The 25,421-nt window shown below is 38.6% G+C and overlaps 1 protein-coding gene across 4 annotated transcripts in view; it reads left to right on the forward strand.

Annotated features, from left to right (window-relative positions):
- The window catches only part of GSPT1 (G1 to S phase transition 1), a 34,274-nt gene extending 9,121 nt beyond the window's left edge, over positions 1–25,153 (forward strand). For 2 of the 4 annotated variants that reach the window (XM_014864974.3, XM_044746468.2), the window contains exons 2-15: positions 3,461–3,505; positions 3,623–3,664; positions 4,420–4,647; positions 5,710–5,743; positions 7,815–7,892; positions 9,041–9,221; positions 10,046–10,200; positions 10,369–10,509; positions 12,658–12,751; positions 13,621–13,701; positions 17,557–17,730; positions 18,613–18,702; positions 18,857–19,025; positions 20,505–25,153. In XM_014864974.3, coding sequence (XP_014720460.1) covers positions 3,643–3,664; positions 4,420–4,647; positions 5,710–5,743; positions 7,815–7,892; positions 9,041–9,221; positions 10,046–10,200; positions 10,369–10,509; positions 12,658–12,751; positions 13,621–13,701; positions 17,557–17,730; positions 18,613–18,702; positions 18,857–19,025; positions 20,505–20,557 — 1,500 coding nt within the window. In that variant the 5' untranslated portion in view covers positions 3,461–3,505; positions 3,623–3,642 and the 3' untranslated portion in view covers positions 20,558–25,153. Of the gene's footprint in view, positions 1–3,460; positions 3,506–3,610; positions 3,665–4,419; positions 4,648–5,709; positions 5,744–7,814; positions 7,893–9,040; positions 9,222–10,045; positions 10,201–10,368; positions 10,510–12,657; positions 12,752–13,620; positions 13,702–17,556; positions 17,731–18,612; positions 18,703–18,856; positions 19,026–20,504 lie in introns of all 4 variants that reach the window. The other 2 variants (XM_014864725.3, XM_044746466.2) reach the window with 1 other exon arrangement.
- Positions 25,154–25,421: the final 268 nt, after the last annotated feature.

The following is a 25,421-nucleotide window of genomic DNA, read 5'->3' on the forward strand; positions in this document are numbered from 1 at the left end:
ACTTTCTTCTAGTAAAATGTCTTTTCACTTCTTGTTTTACAGTTTGTGGTAATATGCCTAGTATCCCAGCCAGTTCATCAGTCTTCCTTTATCATAACCTAGAGGATTCGTTTGTCCTTTTAATTTGGGGTATGGCAGTTTTATTCCCTGGTGTGCTCCGATAGCTTTCTCATTTAATTAGAATTGTTCCTTTTTTGAATACTTGATAAGGGAGTGTTGCTGAACATGGAGAGGCCATTGGAAAATAGGAAGCTGTAGTTGCATTCCTCCGGAGGTTTACTAACTTTTTCACTAGCAGATGTGAACTCTGCAGGACTGGAGAAATCAAGCCCTCTCATAGTCGTCTATTTGCTAACCATGAACAATGGCTTTGGGTTTAGGAGAATTCTAGGCCCAGGCTCCTTAGCAGCCAGTAAGATGTGGCTGTGATGAGCATTATGAATAAGACCAGAGTAGAATGAACGAGAGAGGGTTGCATGTGCGTTTGTGAAGACTAGGTACAACTATATTGACAAGTTTAATTAAAGAACATCTTGCTGTATCTGTGATTTTTCTGGCTCATTATTTCAAAACATCAGTTCAGAAATGTTGCTGGCATTGCCATGAGGTTTATAATGAGATGTGTGGTCTGAAAGCACGGAAAGCTTCGTTCCACCATGGGGAAACGATGGGCAGCTTCTTCTTTTGGGCCCTGTAGTATCATGACGTGTATATTAAGCACTTAGTTGGTTTTGGTACTTGACTCTATCTCTGCATCTGTAAGCTTTACAGACTTAAGACAAACATAAATGTAGGCTCTTTTGAAAAATAAAACTGAACAGATTTTCATTATGCTGCCTTATGCAGCCTGGAGGTGGTCTCATGACTGATGTCACTGTCCTGAGAAGTGCCTTACAGCCTTTTGCATGTATTGTGTATTTGTAAATCTAAGAGGTGGTTCGAGAACTAGGTGGTCAGGTGTATGTGCTATTTGGCTTTGACAAACTCAGTTGCAGTTTGGGATATCTTATTAAGTGACGGGAGAGCCCACCGTCCCAGCCGTCTCAGTCTTTTTCCTGCCTTAAAATACTCGTATGTCATTGCTTACTCAGCTTACTTTCACTGAGGGATTTTCAACAGGGGTCATTGAGGACGGCCAAGATGGCACTGTATAACTTGGAAAAGCCCAGTGAGTCTGATATGTCTGAATGTTAGATGGTAGTGATTACAGTCAACTCTTTCACAGGGTTTGGGGGATTAAATGAGACAGCAGTCAGCACATAGGGCTCAATCAAAATGAGTTGGAGTTGGGGTAATGGGCCACCACCTCCACCCCCACCCCCACCCCCATCTCCAGCACGGTATGGATTTGTGAGTGCTTCATATCGCTGTCTGGCCCATGATAGATATGCAGTACACATTAGATGATAGAACTGAGTTGGTACTCAGTACGTGTTAGGGGGTGGGGTAGGGATCCATTTGTTGACTATCTGCTGGGTGCCAGGAGTTACTTAATTGACACTAAACAAATGTATTCTCTCATTTAATCCTCTCAGCAATCCTGATGGGCAATGGCATGTCATTTCCGTGATTGCGGTGAAATAATTGCATCTCACAACTTGTGACAAGCCAGGATTTAAAGGCAGGAGTTAGCTCAGTTCTAGCCGTGTGCTGCCTCTTCCATCTGTAGGGTGGCATATGAGCTTGACTCACTTAGAACTGCCTGACTCTCTCTGAAAATTGAATGATTTTTCCTTACCTTACCTATAAATTTTTCTTGGAAATAGGAAAAGGAGAAAAAGTTAATCTGTCTTACGTCTGAAGTACAACTCCTGTTCCCTTCCAAACCTAGTTCAAATGATTTTTCCCGTTTCTGTTAATATCCTGCCGATCACATAGGTTGGGTCATCTTAGACCTTCATTCTTCCTTCCTAGGAACGCCTGGCAGGTGTCGCCTCTGTTCTCTGCACATCACCTTCCTCTCTAGTTGTACTGCTCAGTTGTCCTAATGGAGGAGTAATGCTGGTCTTTCTGTCTTTAGTGTCTGTCCCTCTCTGGTCATCTAGATACTACCATAGAATCATCCTCCTGAGTGACACCCGGCTTGTCACTTCTCCTGAAAAACCTTGGTTGCCCTTTACCTTTCAGGGACAGGAAATTACTTTCTTCAGCTTTTCATGTTATTGAAGATTGGGTCCAAAACTTTTTCTTGACTTATTATAAGTGTTAATACTTCTGGGCAGTGATTTTAAATATGAGCTTTTTCAGGTGATTAGCTCAATATTCTTTATTACTTAGTGTGCAGAATTCATGTGACTTCAAATTCTTTGTCTTTTTGCATCTTGGAGGTTCTTTAAAGCAAGGGCACTTTCCTATTGGAGTATCATTTAGGTTTATCAGACATAAGAAAGAAACTTACATGTTTGGGAATCAGTAAATATTTCTCATACATCTCTTCCAGTGATGTCATAAGTACATTTGCAGTGTGACAACTGTGCAAAGTGGGTTGTTGATTGGCCTTAGAATTCTAGTACAGGACAGCACTGGCCTCACTGTAGTCACCTTTGCTGAGCTGTTGTAAGGGCCTCCGTGCATTTCAGGGATTTTATATGAATGTCTTTCTATTTTATTGGTATAAAATACAATTTATTCAAGGATCTTGATAACGTGTGTGATTAGAGAATCTTACAAGGGGCTAATCCTAGCCTTCAGCTAGAGTTACCGAGGGAGACTAGAGAAGTACAGACTGTATTTGCTGAGCAAAATCTTCCTAATTTGATCTGCACTGGGCTGTGGATTACTTTTATAATGTCTGTGAAGGAAAAATCTATGAAGCAAATTAAGAGAATAAGCATGCTTTTATGAATACATTTCAATACTGAAAATGTTTTGAAATTGGCTATAATTGATAGTTTGGGGGTTTTTTTGAGGACGATTGGCCCTGAGCTAACATCTCTGCCAATCTTCCTCTATTTTATGTGGGATGCCACCACAGTGTGACCTGGCGAGTGGTGCGAAGTCTGCGCCCAGGATCTGAACCTGTGAACCCTGGGCCGCTGAAGTGGAGTGCGCAAACTTAACCACTGCACCACTGGGCCAGCCCCAATAGATTTTTAAAATAGGTTAAACAGAGACTTTTTTTTGCTGAGGAAGATTTGCCCTGAGCTAACATCCGTTGCCAGTCTTCTTCTTTTTTGTATGTGAACTGCCACCATAGCATGACCACTGACAGAGTTGTGTGGGTCTGCACCCAGGAACTGAACCCAGGCCACCAAAGTGGAGCTGCCGAACTTAACCACTAGGCCACCAGGGCTGGCCCAAACAGAGACTTGTAATTTGAAAACCTGAGTTAGTTGCCATTGCTCTGAATTATTGAGGTTTTTGTTATGTTATGGAACTTCTGTTTTTACTGTATTTTAAAAGATAAGTAAAATGGATATATAGGTCTCAATTTTTAATAGAACTTATTTCTGTTAAACAGCACCTGTGGACCCTTCTCAAGAGGAACAGCCATTGTTGTGTGAAGGTAATTTCTGTGATGTGTCTCTTTGAATATCTAATTGAGAAAACATTAAGTTGTCTGTGGTGTGTAAAGCTGGATATTGTTTTGTAAATTTATATTATATCTCAGTTTCTTGTCTAGGTTCGAATTCAGCTGTTAGCATGGAACTTTCAGAACCTGTTGGTAAGAAAATTTCTGACCCTATTAATGCAGTAATATGAAACGCTTTCACTCTCAAGATTTAAGGTGCGAATGTAAGTGTTATGATTATTGTAATGCCTCCATTTAAAACTGCCGTTGGGTCTTTGCTATTAGGATGTAGAAAGCAGAACTGACAGGGCATTCACACTGCCGTGGTAAATGTAGTGACTGTAAATGTAGAAGAATTGAGTGGAGGAAAGCTGAAGTCACTTCAGGTAGTTGTATTTGTTCCGTTTACTTGGTGAAAAATTTCCTTCCTTTTTGTAACTTTCTTACTCTTCAGGGTTTCATATTCCCAAGGTGATTAATAAAGTTGATGCCAAAGTTACAGTACCTACAGAGGAAGAAGAAAAGATCTAAATCCTTTCACACTTATCCTGTGTTCTGATTTTAAACTTTCCCTTTTTTCCACTGTCAGAGCATCCTGACGTTGGAATAACTGGGCCGTTAGGAATGTAGCTCTCCTGTCCACGTGTTGTTGGTCCTTATGGAGATGGAGCTTTGTTAAAATAGCCATCTCTCGTAGTCTCCGAGTCAGAGCTCTCATGTCAGCAGCGAGGCCAGCTTGAAAGCTATTATCCATTTCTGTTATGAAGGAGATTTTCTTAGGTGTCACCAGACATTAGGAAATGGAACTAAACATGCAAAAGTTCTGTTTGTTGTTTGAAAGCATCTGTGTTTTAAAGTATAGATTATAAATCTTTTTCAGAATACTAAGTTGAAATGTCTTATTTCAGTAGAAAATGGGGAGACAGAAATGTCCCCAGAAGAATCATGGGAGCACAAAGAAGAAATAAGTGACGCAGAGCCAGGGGGTGGTTCCTTGGGAGATGGAAGGCACCCAGAGGAAAGTGCCCAAGAAATGATGGAGGAGGAAGAGGAGATGCCAAAACCTAAATCTGTGGTTGCACCGCCAGGCGCACCTAAAAAAGAACATGTAAATGTAGTATTCATTGGGCACGTAGGTAAGTGGCGCCCACAGCAACGATAAGAAATGACCAGAGGTCCTGCATGCACCACACGTACGACATCTTATTTAGCTGTTGGAGGGGTTAGTGAAACTGAACTGAATTAATCTAAAATGTCTTGATTTTTAACTCAGATATTTTAGCTGGCAAAAAATTGCCAACACTTTATTCTAGAAGGTTGGCCAGACTAACAATTTTGTCATGGCATGGAAGCTGGAAGAAAATAAGCTTCAGTATGTTTGTATGTAATGCACAATTGGTCTCGAGACCACTGATGATGGGCTCAGCATATTATGACATCTGTTAATATCCTATGGAAAGTGCCTGTTGTTTTGTATGAACTGCATTTGTTATCTTTACGGCATTAACCTTACTAGGTTAATTTGGTGTGAAGTAAGAAATTAATAATTTGGAGTAACTTCTGGTTGCCTGTCAGGTTGCTGGTTTAACACACACAAAAAACAAAAACAGAACCCTGTTTAATTTACTCAGATACTCTCTGACCATCTGACTTATCCCCAAAATGGTGAGAAGAGAATATGGAGTAGCATGTCCTTTTTTCCTTCCCTTTCTCTCTGCCTTCCCCTGAATATGGTGACACACCATGCTGCTTTTGTGGTAGCAGGAACTCCTTTGAAATTTCTAAAGGAACCGCCTATATTTGTTAAAAGAAAGGCAGGCTCCCTCAATGGAGCTGACAGCTCTTTGGCTACTTTCACCCTCCTCTGAGGCTCCCCTTGGGTAATGTACATTCTGTTGCTGTGCTCTTAGCTGTAGGTCAGGGAGCAATCTGTTCAAAAATATTTTCTTCTTTTTCTGTAAAGTAATTCTAAGTCATTATTGAGCTGCAAGGGGTCTTCACAGCTTCATTTTCTCAGGGGACAGGGTAACTAACCAGGGCTTAGGCCCTAAATTCCTGTCCTTTCAGTTGCTTTTGTAAGATGTAATATATGCTGGGTGGTACCTTAAGTTGTGTTAGTGTATATAGCAGTTGGTGTTTGGGGTTTTTTTTTTTTGCACTTATGGTTTGCATATTGTTGACAATGTTGTTACTTTTAGATGCTGGCAAGTCAACCATTGGAGGACAAATAATGTAAGTCTGTATTTTTTGTTAAATAATAGAGTTAAGTTGATTGATTGAATTTGGGGAAAAACAAGTCACCCCAAGTTAAGAAAAATTAATAATAAAATGACATTACCTGTAGGGAAGGCATATGTTAAGAAGTAAATTTTTTTTTTTCCTGAGGAAGATTTGCCCTGAGCTAACATCTGTGCCAGTCTTCCTCTATTTTGTATCTGGGTTGCTGCCACAGCATGGCTGCCAATGAGTGGTGTAGGTCCGCCCCCAGGTTCCACTGAAGTGGAGCACACCAAACTTAACCACTAGGCCATGGGGCTGGCCCTAGTGGTTTAAAAAAAAGTAGTTTTTGCAATGTGATCATTGTTAGTATTTTCTAATGGATTTTAGGCTTTCCCTAAAATTCCTTTGTTATCACTGTCAGACTCTCATGGAGCATTAAATGTATTTCTGAAAGCTGTGTTTTAGATTTTTAAAAAATAAAAACTAATATAGGGCCCTGGATTATAGGAAATCTTAGTCTGTTTGAATATAGTTTTCTTGGGAATAATTAAACCAGATCTTGAATCTGGTGCATGGGCGGAGCTGGTTTTTCCTCATTCGTCAACTCCTTACGTTTATGTGGATTCAATCAAAGACAAGTAATCTGGCTAACATGCTAAGATAATTTTTTTAATCATATATAGAAGCTGTTTAGGTATGAAAACACCATGGTTGAACTTTAGTGATGTATTCTAGTATTGAGAAATCTTTTTAATTAAAAGGTCTTAAATTTTTAATCTGTCCTAAATTAGACCCATTTCTTTGAACTATATCATCAGAGGATCTAGAAGGCATATCTCCATTGTCTTGCCTTGTTAAGTAATCTTAGTCGGTAATCTTGCCAGTTATTTCTGAAAATTTCCAGAACAGACCCTGAAACAGGCTGTTGAACAGGAATCCTTAACTAAGGCTTTATGGATGGACATGGCAGGCCCGTTTGATGTTGTGTTTTAGGGAAATGTGTGTTTTTTGCTTACTTCGCTGTAATTGGCATTGGCGTTGTGCTGGGATTCTGTGGTCAAGCTGTTAGAAGCGTGCCCTGTAGATGGCCCTACAGAGAACGCGGACAGGAGCTGGGACGGGAGGGCTGCCATTTGAATCGAGTCAAAGGAAGCAGTTAGGGGTGGCTAAGGGATTATTTTTCAATTATCATCTCACTTTGACAGATAGTATTTTCAAAATATTAAATATTGAATTGTATTAGACTTAATTCCTTAGATAACATTGTTGGAATTATTTTCTTTTATGTAGTATTTACATTTGCTTCTTTAAACAAGTTTTATTCTGAAATAATTTCAGACTTAGAGAAAGGTTGCAAAGACAGTACAGAGTTTCCATATACATTTCATTCAGCCTACCCCAGTGTTAACATATTAAATAAGCATAGTACGGTCATCAAAACAAGGCAGTTAACAGGGGTACGCTACCGTTAACTAAGCCATAGGTCCTATGTGAATTCCACCAGTTTTTCCACTAATGTCATTTTTCTGTTCTAGAATTCCACGTCACACTTAGTTGTTACATCTCCTTAGTCTCCTTCTACTTGTGACATTTCCTCAGTCCTGTCTTTTACGATCTTCATAATTTGAAGAGGGCTATTGAGTTATTTTATATAGGATGTTCTTTAATTTGAGTTTGATGTTTTTCACAATTAAATTGAGGTTATGCATTTGGGGCAAGAATATCACAGGATATTTTGTGCTCTTACCAGAGCATCCTGTCAGGGAGTACGTGATGTCAATATTCGATATGTTTTATTTATTACTGGTGATAGCAGTCATGATTACTTGGTTAGGGTGCTGTCTGGCAGGATTCTCCACTGTAAAGTTAGTATTTTTTCCTTTTTCTTGGGGGAGATAATTGGAGACTATGTAACTATCTTTTCCACTGAAACTTTCCAGGATTTCTGCATCCTTTTCCTTTACTTGAAAATAGCTGTTTTATGGAGTTGAATTGTCCTCAAGAGCTTTAAAAGTTTCCCAACTTCACTGAATAGTTTGTGAGTAATTAAGTGTTTACTTCTTTTTTCTTTCAATGTTTTCAGGTATTTGACCGGAATGGTTGACAAAAGGACTCTTGAGAAATATGAAAGAGAAGCTAAAGAAAAAAACAGAGAAACTTGGTATAGTAACCTTTGATGACGCTATCCATTACTTTTAAGGAAATGCTGCCTACTTAATGCTTTTGTAGTCCACTAAGATAGAAGTTCATGAGGTTTAATGTTATAACAAGGGCAAAGTTTCCCTTCCCCTCATACTACACAGTAGATCAGTTCCTGATGCCTTCATAACTTACAGAGGGAGAATCTGGAAACAGCCAGTAATACAAGACTTGATGAGTAAACTGTAGACCGTCCATTTAATTGGGCCATTACCTAACCACTAAAAAATTGCATTTGTAGAGTTTATAGTAACCAGGAATAGAATTTGTTACAGTGGAATTTGAGGAGAGAGCAGGTAACGTAATAGTACTTAGGATATGATTATTAACTATGTAAATAAACACTGGAAAGAAAAAAGAATGTCCGGAATTATTGACAGTGGTTGCCTTTGAGTGGTGAAAGGGTCAACTCTTTTCTTCTTTCTAATCTTATCTATTACTTTGATTTTTCAAAAGTTAACAAGCTTTATCTGAATGGGATGTTGATGGTTTTTTTTTTTAATTGTATTCCTTTGTATTAAGGGAAAAAAATTCTAATCAGTGTTATACTAAAAAATGGATTACATATTATGAAATACAGATGATGAAGTAATCTAAATTAATGCTTACTATTATGGATGATTTGAACTTATATAAATAATTTTTATATGGCAAAGAAATATTGAAATAATTTTTAGCAAGTTACCATTGCTCCCACATGGCAGGTTAGTGGCATTCACTTTGTAAAAATGTCCTTAGACAGCTATTTATATTTTGTGCCAAATGATTACAAAAATGAAATACAAAGAAACTTAGTCCCTAAGTTACGGTGATATTGGCATTGGTACTAAGCAGTCTTTCTGTGTATGTTGTCAGCTTGTTTTCATAAATAATGTTTGCTTATAGGATATATAGTTGACTGTGGATATATGTAAAAACTGCAAGTGTTTGAATCACATTAATACAGTTTTATCCTCTTAATTTTCATTTCCACCCAGTCCTGCTCATGACTTAAATGTGGCATGCTGAACATGAAGCCAGATGCCATCAATTACACCTTTACTGGAAGAAGAAAGTCTTAAAAACTCTCATGTTCTTATCAGTATTATTCTTATTTTAACATTATTTCAGGTACTTGTCTTGGGCCTTAGACACAAATCAGGAAGAACGAGACAAGGGTAAAACAGTAGAAGTGGGTCGTGCCTATTTTGAAACAGAAAAGAAGCATTTCACAATTCTAGATGCCCCTGGCCACAAGAGTTTTGTCCCAAATATGATTGGTGGTGCTTCTCAAGCTGATTTGGCTGTGTTGGTAAGAAAGACATTTCCAATTCACCTGTGTATTTTTTAGCAGCCCCACTTACATTGTAAATATTTGACTTTACCTTCTAAAAGTTCAACTTAGGTTTCAGTGAGCTATAATATACGTAGTCACAATTTTTACTTTTATCTCACTCATCTGCTCAAGAAATATTTGTAATTTGATTCACTTATGGAAATATGTTTCAGCTTTTCTCTGCCATTGCTGTTATCTATTACTGTGTCAGAACTTAGTGTCCGCTAAATGCCAAGCTTAATCCATTTTGTACCCACTAAATGTGGGTACTCTGGGTACAAAAATGAGTAAGAAATGATCTGTTTTCTTAAGGCCTTCAGTCATTTTGCTTTTCTTTGGTCAGTGTACTGGCACTCAATCACATACCTGTTTGAATTGTAATATATGAAGGTATACTAGAGTTTAGAAAATGGGAGATCAGAAGAAACATTTACCAAAATCTTAAACCATTTAAACATTGTGATGTTCAAAAGCATGTATGTTGGGCTTGACCCTGTGGCCTAGTGGTTAAGTTCGGTGCACTCCGCTTCAGCAGCCTGGGTTCAGTTGCTGGGTATGGACCTACACTACTCGTAGGTGGCCATGCTGTGGTGGTGACCCACATACAAAATAGAGGAAGATTGGCACAGATGTTGGCTCAGGGCAAATCTTACTCAGGAAAAAAACAAAAACATGTGTGATATAACTCATTTGCTTCTGTTTTCTTGCAAAAAGCTGGTAAAACTGAAAGGAAAGATGTTTTACTGCTAGAAGGGTATCCCTGAATGTGTTAGAATAAGCTGTTTGATTTCTTGGAATAGGTAATCTCTGCCAGGAAAGGAGAGTTTGAAACTGGATTTGAAAAAGGAGGACAGACAAGAGAACATGCAATGTTGGCAAAGACAGCAGGGGTAAAACACTTAATTGTGCTGATCAATAAGATGGATGATCCAACAGTAAATTGGAGCAATGAGAGGTAAGCTTAGATGTCTTACTGTATTTTATAGACATGATAGTGGAATAAAGGATGGTTTTGTTACTGTATTCTCTTTTCCCCTGTGGTTTTTCTAAACCTTAATTTGTTTAATGAAACTAGAGTTCAATTGCTTTACATTATAATTGAGTTATTTATAAATATTCATAGATATGAAGAATGTAAAGAGAAACTAGTGCCATTTTTGAAAAAAGTTGGCTTCAATCCCAAAAAGGACATTCACTTTATGCCCTGCTCAGGACTGACTGGAGCAAATCTTAAAGAGCAGTCAGACTTCTGTCCTTGGTACATGTAAGTAACCTTTTCTTTCTTTGAAAAAAAGTTGATGTTTTAATAAGTAATTTAAGAAATATTGACTTTGACCTTGGTTTTAGAAATACCATGGCTATTGCCCATGTTTTAATTGGCTTATCTTTCGATCATTGAGTTCTAAGAGTTCTTTATGCACTGGACACAACAAGTTCCTTGTCAGATATGTGATGTGCAAATATTTTCTCCCATTCTATGCGTTATCTTTCCACTTTCTTGATGGTGTCCTTTGAAGCACAAAAAGTTTTAATTTTGATGAAATCCAGTTTATTTTTTCTTTTGTTGGTTGTGTTTTTGGTGTCATACCAATGAAAACATTGCCTGGTCTGGTCATGAAGAGTTAGCCCTGTTCCTTTCTTCTAAGCCTGTTGTAGTTTTAGCCTTACATTTAGGTGTGTGTTTCATTTTGTGTTAATTTTTTTTTATTTTGTCTTTTTTTTAAAGATTGGCACCTGAGCTTACAACTGTTGCCAATCTTCTTTTTTTGTTTTATTTTTCTTCTTCTTCTCCCCAAACCACCCCCCCCCCCCCAGCACATAGTTGTCTATTCTAGTTGTGAGTGCCTCTGCTTGTGCTGTGTGGGACGCCGCCTCAGCATGGCCTGATAAGTGGTGCCATGTCCGCCCCCAGAATCTGAACCAGTGAAACCCTGGGCCACCAAAGCGGAGCGCGTGAACTTAACCACTCTGCCACAGGGCCGGCCCGCCCGATTTTGGGTTAATTTTTTTTGTAAGGTAGTCTTGATTACCATAGCTTTACAAGTTTTCAAATTGGGAAGTGTGAGTCTTTGAATTTTGTTGTTTTTTTCCCCCCAAGATTGTTTTGGCTGTTCTGGATCTCTTGAATTTCCGTATGAACATTAGGATCCGCATGTCAATTTCTGCAAAAAGGCAGCTGGGAATTTTAATAGGGATTGCATGGAATTTGTAGATCAATTTGGGGGGAGCACTGCTATCTTGACAATATTAGTCTCGCAATCCTGATACTGTAGTTTTAAAGGGGAAATTATTTTATAGAATCCTGATTTCAGAGCTAGAAAAGTCCATAAAAATTAGGTAATAGAATGTAGTCATTTTATTACAGCATGTGGGCTATTTGCTATAAAATATTTTTCTGAATTTTAATATAGTAAGTTTATGAGGAAGCTTTTTCATTATATTGAGCTATTTTATATTTTCAGTTTTCTGAGGAATAAATGTGATGAACTGGATAATAAAGTGGTCGAATGAGAAGAGTACATGGGTAGAATGAAAATATTGTTACAAGCACTTTTTTTTTAACTTTGTTAACACACTTTTTTTTAGTTTTTTATTGAGATTATGATAGTTTACAACCTTGTGAAATTTCACTTGTACGTTATTGTCAGTCGTGTTGTAGGTGCACCACTTCACCCTTTGTGCCCACCCCCCACCCCCCTTCCCCCTGGTAGCAACTAATCTGTTCTCTTTGTCTACATGTTTAACTTCCACATATGAGTAGAGTCATTACAGAGATTGTCTTTCTTTATCTGTCTTATTTCACTTAACATAATACCCTCGTGGTCCATCCACGTTGTTGTGAATGGGACAATTTTATCCTTTTTTTATGGCTGAGTAGTATTCCATCGTGTGTGTGTGTGATATATATACACCACATCATCTTTATCCAGTCATCAGTTGACAGGCACTTAGGTTGCTTCCGCGTCTTGGCTATTGTGCATAATGCTGCAATGAACATAGGGGTGCATGGGACTTTTGGAATTGCTGATTTCAGGTTCTTTGGATAGATACCTAGTAGTTGGATGGCTAGGTCATATGGTATTTCTATTTTTAATTTTTTGAGGAATCTCCATACTGTTTTCCATAGTGGCTGTACCAGTTTGCATTCCCACCAGCAGTGTATGAGGGTTCCTTTTTCTCCACAACCTCGCCAACATTTCTTACTTTTTGTTTTGGTTATTTTTGCCATTCTAATGGGTGTAAGGTGATATCTTAATGTAGTTTTGCGTTGCATTTCCATGATAATCAGAGATGATGAGCATCTTTTCATGTGCCTACAAGCACATTTTTTGTATAAAGTTAGTCATGTAACTTCTTAAAATTTCTCTATTTATGTTGGCTCTCTTTAATGGATATATTTTTATGTTCTCAGTGGATTACCATTTATTCCATATCTGGATAATTTGCCAAACTTCAATAGATCAGTTGATGGACCAATCAGGCTGCCAATTGTGGATAAATACAAGGTATCCAAAATATTCAAGAAATTGGGTTTTATGGGAGATGAAATAATTGTTTTTTTGTTTTAAATTGTCAAACAGCTTTAATAATTAACAACATAACATAGATGTCTCTCTTTTAATGGCTATACACCATTTAGCAGTATAGATAGACCACAATTTAATCAGCCAGCTTAGTTTATTCCAGCTGTCTCCCAATGAGCCAGTGATCATTTTTCAGAAACAAACTCATACAAGTAAAACTGCTGGACTCAAAGGATTTGCACGTTAAAGTTGATGGATATTGACAGACGGCCTTCCCACATACTGTGCTCATTGTTAGCGCCAGCAGTATAGCAGTGCTAGCGTTACCAGAGCCTCAGCAACACTGGGTGGGAGCCTTTAAAAAAGTAAGCTGCATTCTTTTTACCTAGATTTTCACCTTGATTTTTCAGTTTTATAGTATCAATATGTAATGTTTTGCCCTCCTTAAATATTTTATTCTTTCGTTAGCTCCATGCTAAATTTCTTGAACAAGTATTGTTTTTCCAGAGTTGTACATGAGGAAGCAGGCTCAGATTTCTGAGAGAACGTGCATTTGAACAAATAATTCAGATTTTCACACGTAGAATTCTGTGCTGTCTCCTGTACCATGCTTTCTTTTTGAATCTTAACCATACTTATTAATATTATCAATTGTACATATGCTTATGACACACATACCCTAGAGTCTTTGTTCCCTGTTCTATGTTTAAGATTAATCTGGAGCATTCTACTACTTGGGCTAAAGATTTTCTTTATGAGTAAGCCCTGAAGGATTTTACTTTGGGTCACTGAACTGCTGTAGAGTAGTAATAAAAGTCTGACACTTAACTTTTTATTTTACATTTAAACAGGATATGGGCACTGTGGTCCTGGGAAAGCTGGAATCAGGATCTATTTGTAAAGGCCAGCAGCTTGTGATGATGCCAAACAAGGTAAGAGTTAATAATGCTCTTTCTCATTTAGATTTTCTCTTGAAAACATTAGCAAAGAACTAGAACTTTTCAAAAGCTTAGAGATTTCCATTAAAAGAAACTTAACTTTTTAAGTCCAGGAAAACATTTTATTAATGTCAGGTACAAAATTTAATAAAGCATATGTGGTGTTATAGTTATTCAGTGACAAATGGGAAAGGGTCGGTATTAGCACCATGTTAGAGCTAAAAGATGCGTCATGAAGAGAGCTTCAGCTGCTTCATTTTACAGGAAGTAAACAGAGGTCCGGAGTGGTTAAGTGACTTGCTTCCGTTAACACACGGGGCTTAGTGAGAGAGGCAGGGATGAAAACTCAGGTTTAATCATGATGTAATTAGCTTGCTTTTTTTTTTTGTATGTAGTTACATTGGATACTATAAAATAATGTGTCCAAGCTGTGCTCCTAATTTGTTTTGAGAGAAGAGGATTTGCCTTTATCATAAATAGGTCTTAACTCTTTCTTCCTCACCTTATTGTAATTTCTTCATCTTTGGAGAGGATTTCATTAAAACATGCAAAATCATCCTTCGTGTTATTTCTGATTGCTCAATTGCTGATAATTGCAGATGACATGTTCCTAAGAAACTGTTCCCTGTTTCCAGAGAGGGTTTCTTTAACAGCTCCAAAGATGTTGCTTTTGTAGGTAAACGGACTTGAATCTTTAGAACCTCCAAAAAGAGACTTTGTTAGATTTAAGTGAGAATTTCTTTACCCTGCTCATTTCAGGCACAGTGATTTAGAAAAAGTACCCATTGTCAATGTAATGTGTAGGTATAATTGGCGCCTTCAAATTATACTTTGGGATTTCTTGATGCTTTGTGCATTGGAGATCAGAGTATCTGTCATGGTACATTTTTTCTAAGGTACTTGTCTCTGCAGCGTGAAGGTAGTCAGAACGGCACGGAAGTAATGGTCAGTTTGAATCCTTGCTCAGTTTTGTCTGTAGAGCAGTCGCAGAAGGAGAGTTTGCTCCTGGAGATAGAAGGTGGCGTCGTGGTTGTAAGGGGCTGGGAGAGGAAGAAGGGGCAGTGACTGCTTAATGGGTACAGGGTTCCCTTTTGGGGTGATAAAGATGTTTTGGAACTAGATACTGGCGATGGTTGTACAACATTATCAATGTGCTGGATGCCACTGAACTGTACAGTGTAAAATGGTTTAAAAGGGTAAATTTTATGACTATTTTACCACAATAGAAAGACAAATACAGTTCATTCTGGGCGAGTGAACTTACTGCCAAGCTACAGCAGTAGGCGAGGGGCCTTCTCTGTGGAAGCTGTCGCTCCATACTAATTACTGGGCAGGTCGGTGTAACGTATCGTATAATAATTGTTAAGCAAGCCTTATAAACGCACTTCACTTTAGTCCTGCTGAGTCTCAGTGGAACAAAGTTAAATACTTTAAAAGACTTAGATGTCAGACTATTTTACGTTAAAAAATTAATGGGTAGGCAACCTAGGGAACGGGAGAAAAATAACTGTACATCGTAAATCTGATAGGGGGTAATGTCCAGATTATATCAAGAACTTCTGCAGGTCAACAACAACAAAATAAACAACCCAACTGAAAAACGAGCAAAGGACTTAAATAGACATTCACCAAAGACGTGCAGATGGCCAACAAGCATGTGAAAAGATGTCAACATCACTAATCATTAGGGAAATGCAAATCAAAATCACAATGACATAACACTTCACACCCATCAGGATGAGAACTATCCAAAAAACAGAAAGTAGCAAATGTTGGCAGGGATGTGGAGAAGTTGAAACCCTTGTGTACCGTGGGCGAGAATATAAATTGCACAGCTGCTGTGGAAAACATAATGGCATTTCCTCAAAAAGATTTTACAAATTAAAAATAGAATAATCATATGATTTAGCACTTCCACTTCTGGGTAAATACCCAAAAGAACTGAAAGCAGACCTTGAAGAACCAATGTTCATAGCAGCATTACTCGCAGTAGCTAAAGCATGGAAACAACCTATAGTGTCCATTGATGGATGAATGGATAAACAAAATGCGGTACATACATACAATGGAATATTACAGTCATGTTGCTTAACGATGGGGATGTGTTCTGAGAAATGTGTGGTTAGGCAATTTCGTCGCTGTGCGAACATCATAGAGTGTACTTACACAAACCCAGATGGTATAGCCTACTGCAGACCTGGGCTCTGGTACTAATCATATGTGACCACCATGGTATATGACCACCATCGTTGACCAAGATGTCGTTATGTGGCGCATGACTGTATTTAGCTTAAAAAGGAAGGAAATTTCTGACAGACTGCAACATGGATAAACCTTGACGGTGTTATGCTAAGTGAAATATGCCAGTCACAAAAAGACAAATAATGTATGATTCCACTTATATGAAGTACTTAGAGTAGGCAAAATCCTTAATACCTTTTATAAACTAAGAGAATTTGTTGGTCTCAACTTTAATATTTGATAACTATAGATTAATTTAAAGACTAGACTAAATATTATGTTTAGCCATAAAAGGCTATATTTGGGGAGAGCAATTGTTATGCTGGATCATTTGGGCAAAAAGTAGTAAACAGTACTTGTTTAGTTTAGTTTGTATATGGTGGAACTGCTAGTTTCTATCTCTTTATCCTGATACATAAGGAATTTAGCTAACAAGTATGGCTCTATTTCAGTTCTCGGAATAAATTTTAACAGACAGGTATCAAGGTATAAGATCTCACTAGATCTCAGCAAGCGACAGTTTTAGACTTCTGGTGTGGAATGTGATTGTTGATGCTCAACTGTTTATCTACCATCAGGAGATAATTCATATTTTTAAAACGCATACTCCAAAACAAAACAAAATAACAGCCTTCAAGACAAAGTGAACTGTCTCCAAGGGCAGAAATGGAGTAAAATAAGGGAGTACTTGTGGGTTTTTTTTTTTTTTTTTTGTAGTGAAGAAGACTGGCCCTGAGCTAACATCTGTTGCCAATCTTCCCCCCCTTTTTTTCCCCTGCCCACAGCTCCAGTACATAGTTGTGTGTCCTACTTGTAGGTCATTCTAGTTCTTCTGTGTGGGATGCTGCCACAGCATGGCTTGTGCATAGGTCCACATCTAAGATCTGAACCAGTGAACCCCAGACCGCCGAAACAGAGTGTGCGAACTTAACCACTTGGCCAGGGGGCCCGCCCAGTGGGTATTGCTGTTAACAATGGGCTATTTTTCCCCATCTGTGTGCTCTTTTGAAAAAAATTATTGTGGTAAGATAGGTAAAATTTACCATCAGTGACATGGTACATTCAGAATACTGTGCAGTCATCACCAGTATCTAGTTTGAGAACATTTTCATCACCCCCAAAAGGAAACTACCCGTTAAACAGTCAGTATGCTTTTAAAGCTTAATTGTTCAAATAAATTTTGAGAAGTATACTCTTCAGATACGTGGGGATTGATAGGTAATGGAAGCTATGTCTGTTAAATCCTAGAATTTAATAATAATAAAAATCACATCCATAAAATAAAAATAAAAATGTGAGATTTAATATTTTAATTTTGAAACAGTAAAAAAGGCAAATGCTAGTTTATACTATATTATTCTATGTGGAAATTATTAGGATGTGATATTAAAAAGACAAATTAGTATTTTAATTGACTGTACCTCTAGGATTTGATTTTCATTAAGTTCATGTCATACAAATAAAGTTTTATTTTCAACTAAGTATTTTGGCTAATCCGCAACCACAGAAAAATGTGGCTTGCGAGTCTTCAGTGAGCAGTCAGATCACTGTATGTTCTGTAATGCAGTGTATGTGTCAGAAAACCACTAGTCTTGGTTTCTTTTTAAGCACAACGTGGAAGTTCTTGGAATCCTTTCCGACGATGTAGAAACTGATTCTGTAGCCCCGGGTGAAAACCTCAAAATCAGACTGAAAGGAATTGAAGAGGAGGAGATTCTTCCAGGATTCATACTTTGTGATCCTAATAATCTTTGTCATTCTGGACGCACATTTGATGCCCAGGTAAACAGTTATTGTAGTTGTCTGAGTGATCTTTAGTGTCTGAATGAAATTGGAATTTAAATGCCCTTTGTCCTGATTTTTGGTGGCATGCCCTTGTGTACAGAAGGGGAACTGAAATACAATAAATCACATATGTATCACAACCACCGTGATGTCTGTGTCTCACACGTGAGGTCTTCAAGATGGTATAGGTTCTAACTGGGTAGGCAGTATTCTTTGTAAGTTCCTTTGTATTTCTGATCTCCTCTTGGTAATGTATCACATTGTGCTCCAAGTGTCTTTCACCTTAAGTGGAGCACATTTGCCTTGGAAGTCATGGTTTGTCTGCTCATTTAGAACAAGTAACTTTCCAGACAGGAAGACACACACAATTTCTCCACGTTAATAGCTACCTGAACTCCCCAGGAGAATGACACGGTAAATGCCTGGTGTAGCTCACCGAACTTTTGAGTTCTGTCACAAGGTCTGACGACTAATCGAGTTAGATTTTGACACCAGATACCAGGTTGTTTACTTTCACTGGATCTTGGATATGGAAAAATGGATGAAACCCTAAGATCACATCTGGGGGGATGGGGGCGGGGGAAAGCATGTGAGCAGCAATGATTCACTTCCTTCCTTGGGGAGTACAGAGGAAAGGCTTCCCAGAGAAGAAAGCTGCCTGCTGTGTTTGTAAAGTTTGAGCACTTGCCAAGATCAGGGTACAGATCTCAAAGTTCATGCTTGGAGGTCAGGCGACCTAACCCATCACTTCTGACATGACAATAACAAGTTGGTGTCCTGCTGAGATGGTGAGGTACAATTCTTGTGGTACTATGTAGCACTTTAGAACATTCCGTTCTTTTCTACTCTAGGATAAACATGTGACTTTTTCCTTGGCAGATAGTGATTATAGAGCACAAATCCATCATCTGCCCAGGCTATAACGCGGTGCTGCACATTCACACCTGTATTGAGGAAGTCGAAATAACAGTGAGTTTCAAGATAATTGGGGTTTTTGTTTGTGTTTTCAGACCATTTCATCTCGGTAATTTCTAGTTGGCACAGTGATGTACTCTTATTTGCAATCCTGTTAAAGATTCTTTTATTTGGCATTATTCTGATCTCACCTTTTTTTCTTGGCTAGGCCTTAATCTGCTTGGTAGACAAAAAATCAGGAGAAAAAAGTAAGACTCGGCCCCGTTTTGTGAAACAAGATCAAGTATGCATTGCTCGCTTAAGGACAGCGGGAACCATCTGCCTTGAGACCTTTAAAGACTTCCCTCAGATGGGTCGTTTTACCTTACGAGATGAGGGTAAGCCTTTAAATTGATGTCTAGTAGTCGATCTAAGATGCTTAGCTTTGGGGATCTTCATCTGAGTACAGTGCACATTCACAGAAAACGTGGAAAGGGGTTCTATGATATACCCACATCATAAGTACTTTATGAGCTGAATGAATGCAACAGCAGACAGAACTGACCATGCGTGTTAGCAGTAAGGCTCCAGATGAAGAATCTTAATTTTGATATTTTGCAAGTAATGGGGTTTGAGTCATTTTATGTACTAAATAAGACATTTTTATGATGAAATCCTTTGTAATATGTGTGATTAAAGCCCATCTTGAAGGGCTTAATCCTGTAGGACAAGTTTTTGCTAAGCAAGCCTCTGAAGTAGACATCTTGTCATTTTTGTGGTCAGGAGAAATCGTTTTAAAATCAATTATGATAAACATTCACTACGCTGACATTGGGCGGGATAAAAGAGATACATAGATTGATAGTCTTCTAACACCTAATTTTTTCAGAGGTTTACTATTCATGTTCTTGTGTGTGTGCATTCATTTGTGCCTGCCTCTGAGTGAATTGGAACACCTGTCGTTTCCTATCTCGTGTCCATGAAATTCTTCGGTATCATGAAAACAAAATGACTTTTATTAAACATTTCTCTGTGGATTGTTAATATTTCTAACTTAGATAACTATTTTAAGAATGTGGAAAACTTATATAAAACTTTGTGGTTCAGTTGAAATATAGGAACCTGATAAAATCAGGCAGACAGAAGAAATTCATGTAGCAGAAATTTTTAACCCCAGAATTATTTTTTCCTGAAGAGAAGATTGGCTTTTACGTTTTCACAGGACCTAATGGGTTTTGTAGCTGTTATAATAGGACAGCTGAGCCTTTTCTAACAGCTTTATTGAGATAATTTACAGACTAGGAAACTGACCTGTATTAATTGTACAATTCAGTGAATTTTAGTGTGTCCACAGGGTCGTACAGTCATACCACATCCTAACGTAGAACATCTAAGAAGAAACCCTTAGACCCGTTTACAGTCACCTCCTGTTTCTACCCCAGCCCTAGGCACCCACGGTCTACCTTTTCTATCTGCTTTTTGGACATGCCATGTAAGCAGATTCATCCAATTTTTGGCCTTGAGTGGCTATCTCAGCAGGTTTGAGTTTCAGCCGTGTCGCATCACGTGTTGCACGCACTGCATCCCTTTCTCTTGCAAATAGTAATTGCGTTGTGTGGCTATTCCACAGTTTACTTGTCCAAGCATAGGGTTTTGACATAGGAAATCCTGTCTTTTCACCTCCCCCCAGAAGACCCACTTGTTAAGACTACCTAATCAGAAATCATGCCTTTAGTGGTAAAGCCAGTTGATCAGTGATTTACATTGTAAAAATATTTTTATGATTGAAATTAACAAGCTTTAATACCTTACATAGCCTTGCTGTTAACTACTGAAAAGGTTGCTTTTGTTTTGTTTTGTTTTAACTTTATTTCTAGGTAAGACCATTGCAATTGGAAAAGTTCTGAAACTGGTTCCAGAGAAAGACTAAGCATTTTCTTGATGACCCTGCACAATACTGTGAGGAAAATTGACTGCAAAAGCCTACTTCACACCGCCTTCTCTTATTTTCTGCCCATTGACAAACCTCTCCCTGTATTTTGCAAAGACAAAATTCACAGCAAAAGTCCACATTATGTCAGCTTTCTCATATTGAGAGCTCTGCTATGCCACTGTTGAATTTTTCCTGAGATTTTTTTCTTCCCCTCTCAAACTCGGCTTCCCTGGACAGATTTGGCAATAGCTTTGTAAGTGATGTGGACATAATTGCCTACAATAATGAAAACCTACAGGAATTTTTTTATTTTTCATTTTCCCCTTAGGTATACTTAGTCTTTTTTTTCCCCCAGGCAGATCATTCTGAGTGTGCGAGTGTGTGTGCACATGTTACAAAACAACTACCATGTTAATAAAATATTCAATTTGAAACCCTTTTCGGTATTTGAATTGCTTTTGAATAATGTTTTTTATCTGGATGTAACATTGTTGCATTAGCTTTTTAACTTTCCCAAGTAATTGAATACATTTTATTACTTGGACTTTTCTAAACTCTCCCTATCCACTACTTTAAATGAGGCATTTACAAACAAACAATGTTCCAGTTTGTATTAAGGGACAGAGTCAGTGTGGCCCCTCTTCTAGCAGTTAATGCATACATACATCAAACACCTTTCTGCAGCTGCGGCACTGCTGTATGAGGTCTATCAGTTATTTTCCGCCAATTTATATTTTAACGTGATTTCTTAAACGCAGTAAGTTGTTTTAAAATCAAAGAACAGCATACTGTAGTTTTTATCAGTAAAGCATAATGAAATTGTACCCCTTCAGAAAATTCCATTAACTTGTTAAATTAGTGGAACTCACAATAAAGTAAGCATGTTGAGACCTGGCAAAAACGCCTCCTTTAGTCTTTATAAGAGCTGCATGCATCTAGTATGAAAAGCGTACCCATTGCAAGTGCCCGTTCTACAAATTACTCCGTTTACTGTTCGTATCAGTTATTTTAAAGGTTGGATGACCCTTGCTGGGTAAAGCTGAAGTTCATCCAGCAACTAAATGAACACGTATTTACAACCGTCGGAATCTGCACAGACTAACGTTAACGGTGATGCGTAGATCAAGCACAGTAGAAGTTTTTCTCAATTATTTGAAATTGACTGTTTTCTTAAATATAAAGCTGAATTTGCTGAACTGTGTTTTGGATGAACCACAGTATAGCATTGTGGTGTTTTTTAGATTGAAGGCTGACTTTCTGCTATAACTGTCATGACTTTGAAATTGTTAATAAGTGGGAAGCGGAAGAGAGAATTTCTGGGTTTATTGGAAGCCTCCCCCATTGATTTTGAGTGCTGCCATTTATCGAAGACTTGGCCTCTTGCAGATTGTGGTTTCTCTCTAAATAAGATACTTTGTATATTTAATGACAAGGCCCTTCCCTGTAATCTTCCTTCTCAGAAAAGAAAAGCCTAGTCAGACTGTATTTCCAGTTAAAAAACATACAACTTAATCTAATCCTGTTTTCTTAATTATAGAATTCCCATCCATGTCGTGAATGAGGCTACGTTTAGGACAGAGCAAAGTTATGTCCTGCAGCTTCCTATAACTATCCTCCTGGGTATTAAATTGCTTGAAATTTAAATAAATTTGATGATGTCTGCAAACCTCTGGGCTTTTATTTTTCTGGGAAATATGGGGGCTTTAATCAGTACGTAACAACTCTTCTGTACTTCCAAGTTACTAAGAACAAAATACTAGCAATTGCCTGGATTTAAGGAATCTTTAAGAGTCACTGAAATTATTTCCAAAGATAGATTTCCATTTTTAAATTGAACACATTTTTTAAGAACCACTTATGTTTGCTATTAAAACATGCACACTTTTAGAATATTATGTGCTTGTTGCCAAGACACTTAAGCAAAAGGACAGAGAGGAATCAATGGTGAAGGGCTTCCCTCTGAACAACAAAAGGTAATAAATATAAATCTAATTATGAAATAAAAATTTCATTGGATTCTTGCACGTTTGTGCAGATAATTATTTAAAAGAAACCTCGTTCAATTAGCCAGCACCAGGCGTTTTGTGGGCTTTGAGGTTGTTTGGCCGAGGAGGTAAAATGGCTGAAGTCAACCGGCCGTGTTCGGAGATGCTGGACCTTTAGAAAGCAAGACAGAGTCCCATGCTGTCATTTTGTCTTTTGCAGGTGCAAGTGTGTTTTTTTTTGGTTGACATTGCAAAAATAGGGTAATTGACTGCAGATTTAGAATGTTACAGACCTAAACATTTTTTCTCTATCTTTAGCATAGATGTGTTTTAGAATCATAATTTTCTTTGCATCTTTTTATATTAATGATGTTCTTTACACAGCTTTTGTGCTAGATTATTTAATTATAGTTTTTTAAATTAATGAACCGAGTTTGAGAAGAAAGCTATCATTGAAGTCAACATCTAAGTAACTGCCATTTAAACCCTTATTTCTTGCTGTGGGAGAGGGGAAGATACAGTATCTAGTTCTTGTTTTTAATTTGCAAAAAGGACTTAGCCAGTGAAAATTTATGTAAAATCAGACCAAAAGAGTTGGACTGTGTATTGCCATGAAATTAAGTGACAAGTAGTAAACTATTCTAGAATAATTAAGCCCATGTATATTTGTTTTGAATTGAAAGTCTTGAACTATGTGATGCCTGAATGTACAAACTTTGTAAATTGTCAGAGTACAGATCGCTCGCTGTGACAGGTCCTCCTGCCTCGTGCGCTAGTTGCGTAAGCTCCAGGAACTGCTTGTACGGCACGGATGGACTTGGACCGTGATGCAGCTGAGCCGTCACTGGCACCCTCTCTGCTGAGGGCTGCAGAGGTCTCAGGCCAGAGTGTCAGCCAGATCCAGGTGTGTAAGCCAAGGAAAAGGTGGACTATGGTCAAACACTGCTTCCCTGAGGAGCTTGTGACAGAACTCGGCTGAAGTCGCTGGCACTCTTCAGGAACACTAGTGATGCCTGTCATGACTCCACGGCCTTTGATTATCTTTCCCCCCGACAGTGCGCCAGCACCTTTCCTCACGGGCCTGGACTGCCGCTTCGGGGAGGACAGCCTCACTGCTTTGCGGAGGGACTGACGGGAGTTGAAGGACAGTTTTTATTCCAGCTCTTAAGATGAGGCAACTTTCAACCTTTAGAAACCCTTTGTGAAAATTCTGGTTACAGCACTGTAGTCTGGTTGTAGGATGACTAAATGTTATGTTCAGTGTTGGCCTACCTTATTAGAATAAACTGTGCCATGAATCCTCTCACAGACATGCAAGGTAGACAGCAGTCAACAGAATTTAGGGGACGATTTTGTGTCTCCAAATAATATGGCTTAAATTTCCTCCAGCTAATTTTTCAGTGATTTTAGCAGATGTCATCTAATATATTCATGATCTTGTTTCTTTCTTTAGAGATCTTGCCATGGCAACAACTTGTTAAATAAATGTAATTACACATGCACAACACAAAAGACTTAGTGGGTTTACATTTAGCGGTCAGTTGTATTAGATTTCATAGTAAATGGAATAGGAAGTATTTGTTTTCCTGTAGTAGTTCAGTGGATTCCATTGGAACCAGTTTACCGCCAGAATTCAGATAGAGTAGATCTGGTTCACCTTGTGATGGTGTTGGCTCCAGGATATTTTTGTCTTTCAGTGTCCTAGAACACGCGTCTTCCCTTCAGTAACTGCGCTCTCACGTACCTCTAATCCTGTGCTTCCTGGAAACGGTAACATGCCAGCCAGATTGTTTACTAAGGAGTGTTCAGAGGGCCTGGCGGTGCGGGTGTGGACGGCCAAAGCTTCATGCTCGCCAACATAAGGGAAAAGCAGACAGGCACCAGGTCTGATTAGGCGGGATTTCTTAAGCAACCCTTTGAATGGTAATTGTCCTTTCTGCCTTGTCACACATGCCACTGTGCCCTTTAAAGTTTAACATGGCAACCTCAGGTTTGTGGACAGCAAAGGCAGAGTGACATCTTGTGCTTCCTGAGGCTCCCGTCTGCCCAGCACACTAGCTTAGTGCTTCAGATGTCAGCCCAAGTCCCTGCTGCCTCCTCTCCTGCCCGGCAGGAGGGCTGGTGCTGGGCGGGGCCCGCACTCCTCAGGTGACCGAGCACGCGCAGCAGTGGATGGTGGGCCGACCCGCAAGCTCTGCACTTCAAGGACTCACCCTGGGCTCAGAGAGTGACGCACCTCTTCGTTAACTAGTCTCTTCTGTTTGTTCGAAAGGAAATGTGGATCTCTCTGAGGCCAGGATTTAGTGGCTATTTTCACTAGACGGCAGGTTAATACCTAGCTCTCATTTTTAAAAAAGGATAAAGGGAACTGATTAGGTTTGCTGGGTCTTTTAATCTAATTCCAAAGCAAGGCAGAATGCTCGAGGTAGGAATAATGGGAATCCAAGGTAAAGAACCCTTTTTCTTATGATTTGTAGCTACCTACTGTGCCTGACTTGGTGCCTGTGTGAGGATTAAGCCCTTAGTCTGCTCTTGCAATTATTCAAATGACTGGTTAAAAAAATTTGCTTTTGTAATAACAATAAAAATTGTCATCTTCCCTTTTGAAGGATTTGTCTGTCTGTTTATAAACACCTGTATTATATCCACACCCTGAGTGTATCTGGCTGTCTTCTGTGCAGTCCTCTGTATCAAGTACTGGAACCATCTACCAGCAGATTTGTTGGATGGACCTATTAAGCTCCGTCTCGTAAGCAATTTACAAACACGTCTGCTTGCATATGGTACGCAGGGCCTTTGCACAGTGTATACGCCTGAATCTTAACACAGCAAAGCAACTCTATAGTAAGACGCTTCATAATAAATCTAGCGCAGTA

This window comes from Equus asinus, chromosome 14 (genome assembly GCF_041296235.1).
Source record: "Equus asinus isolate D_3611 breed Donkey chromosome 14, EquAss-T2T_v2, whole genome shotgun sequence".
NCBI lineage: Eukaryota > Metazoa > Chordata > Mammalia > Perissodactyla > Equidae > Equus > Equus asinus.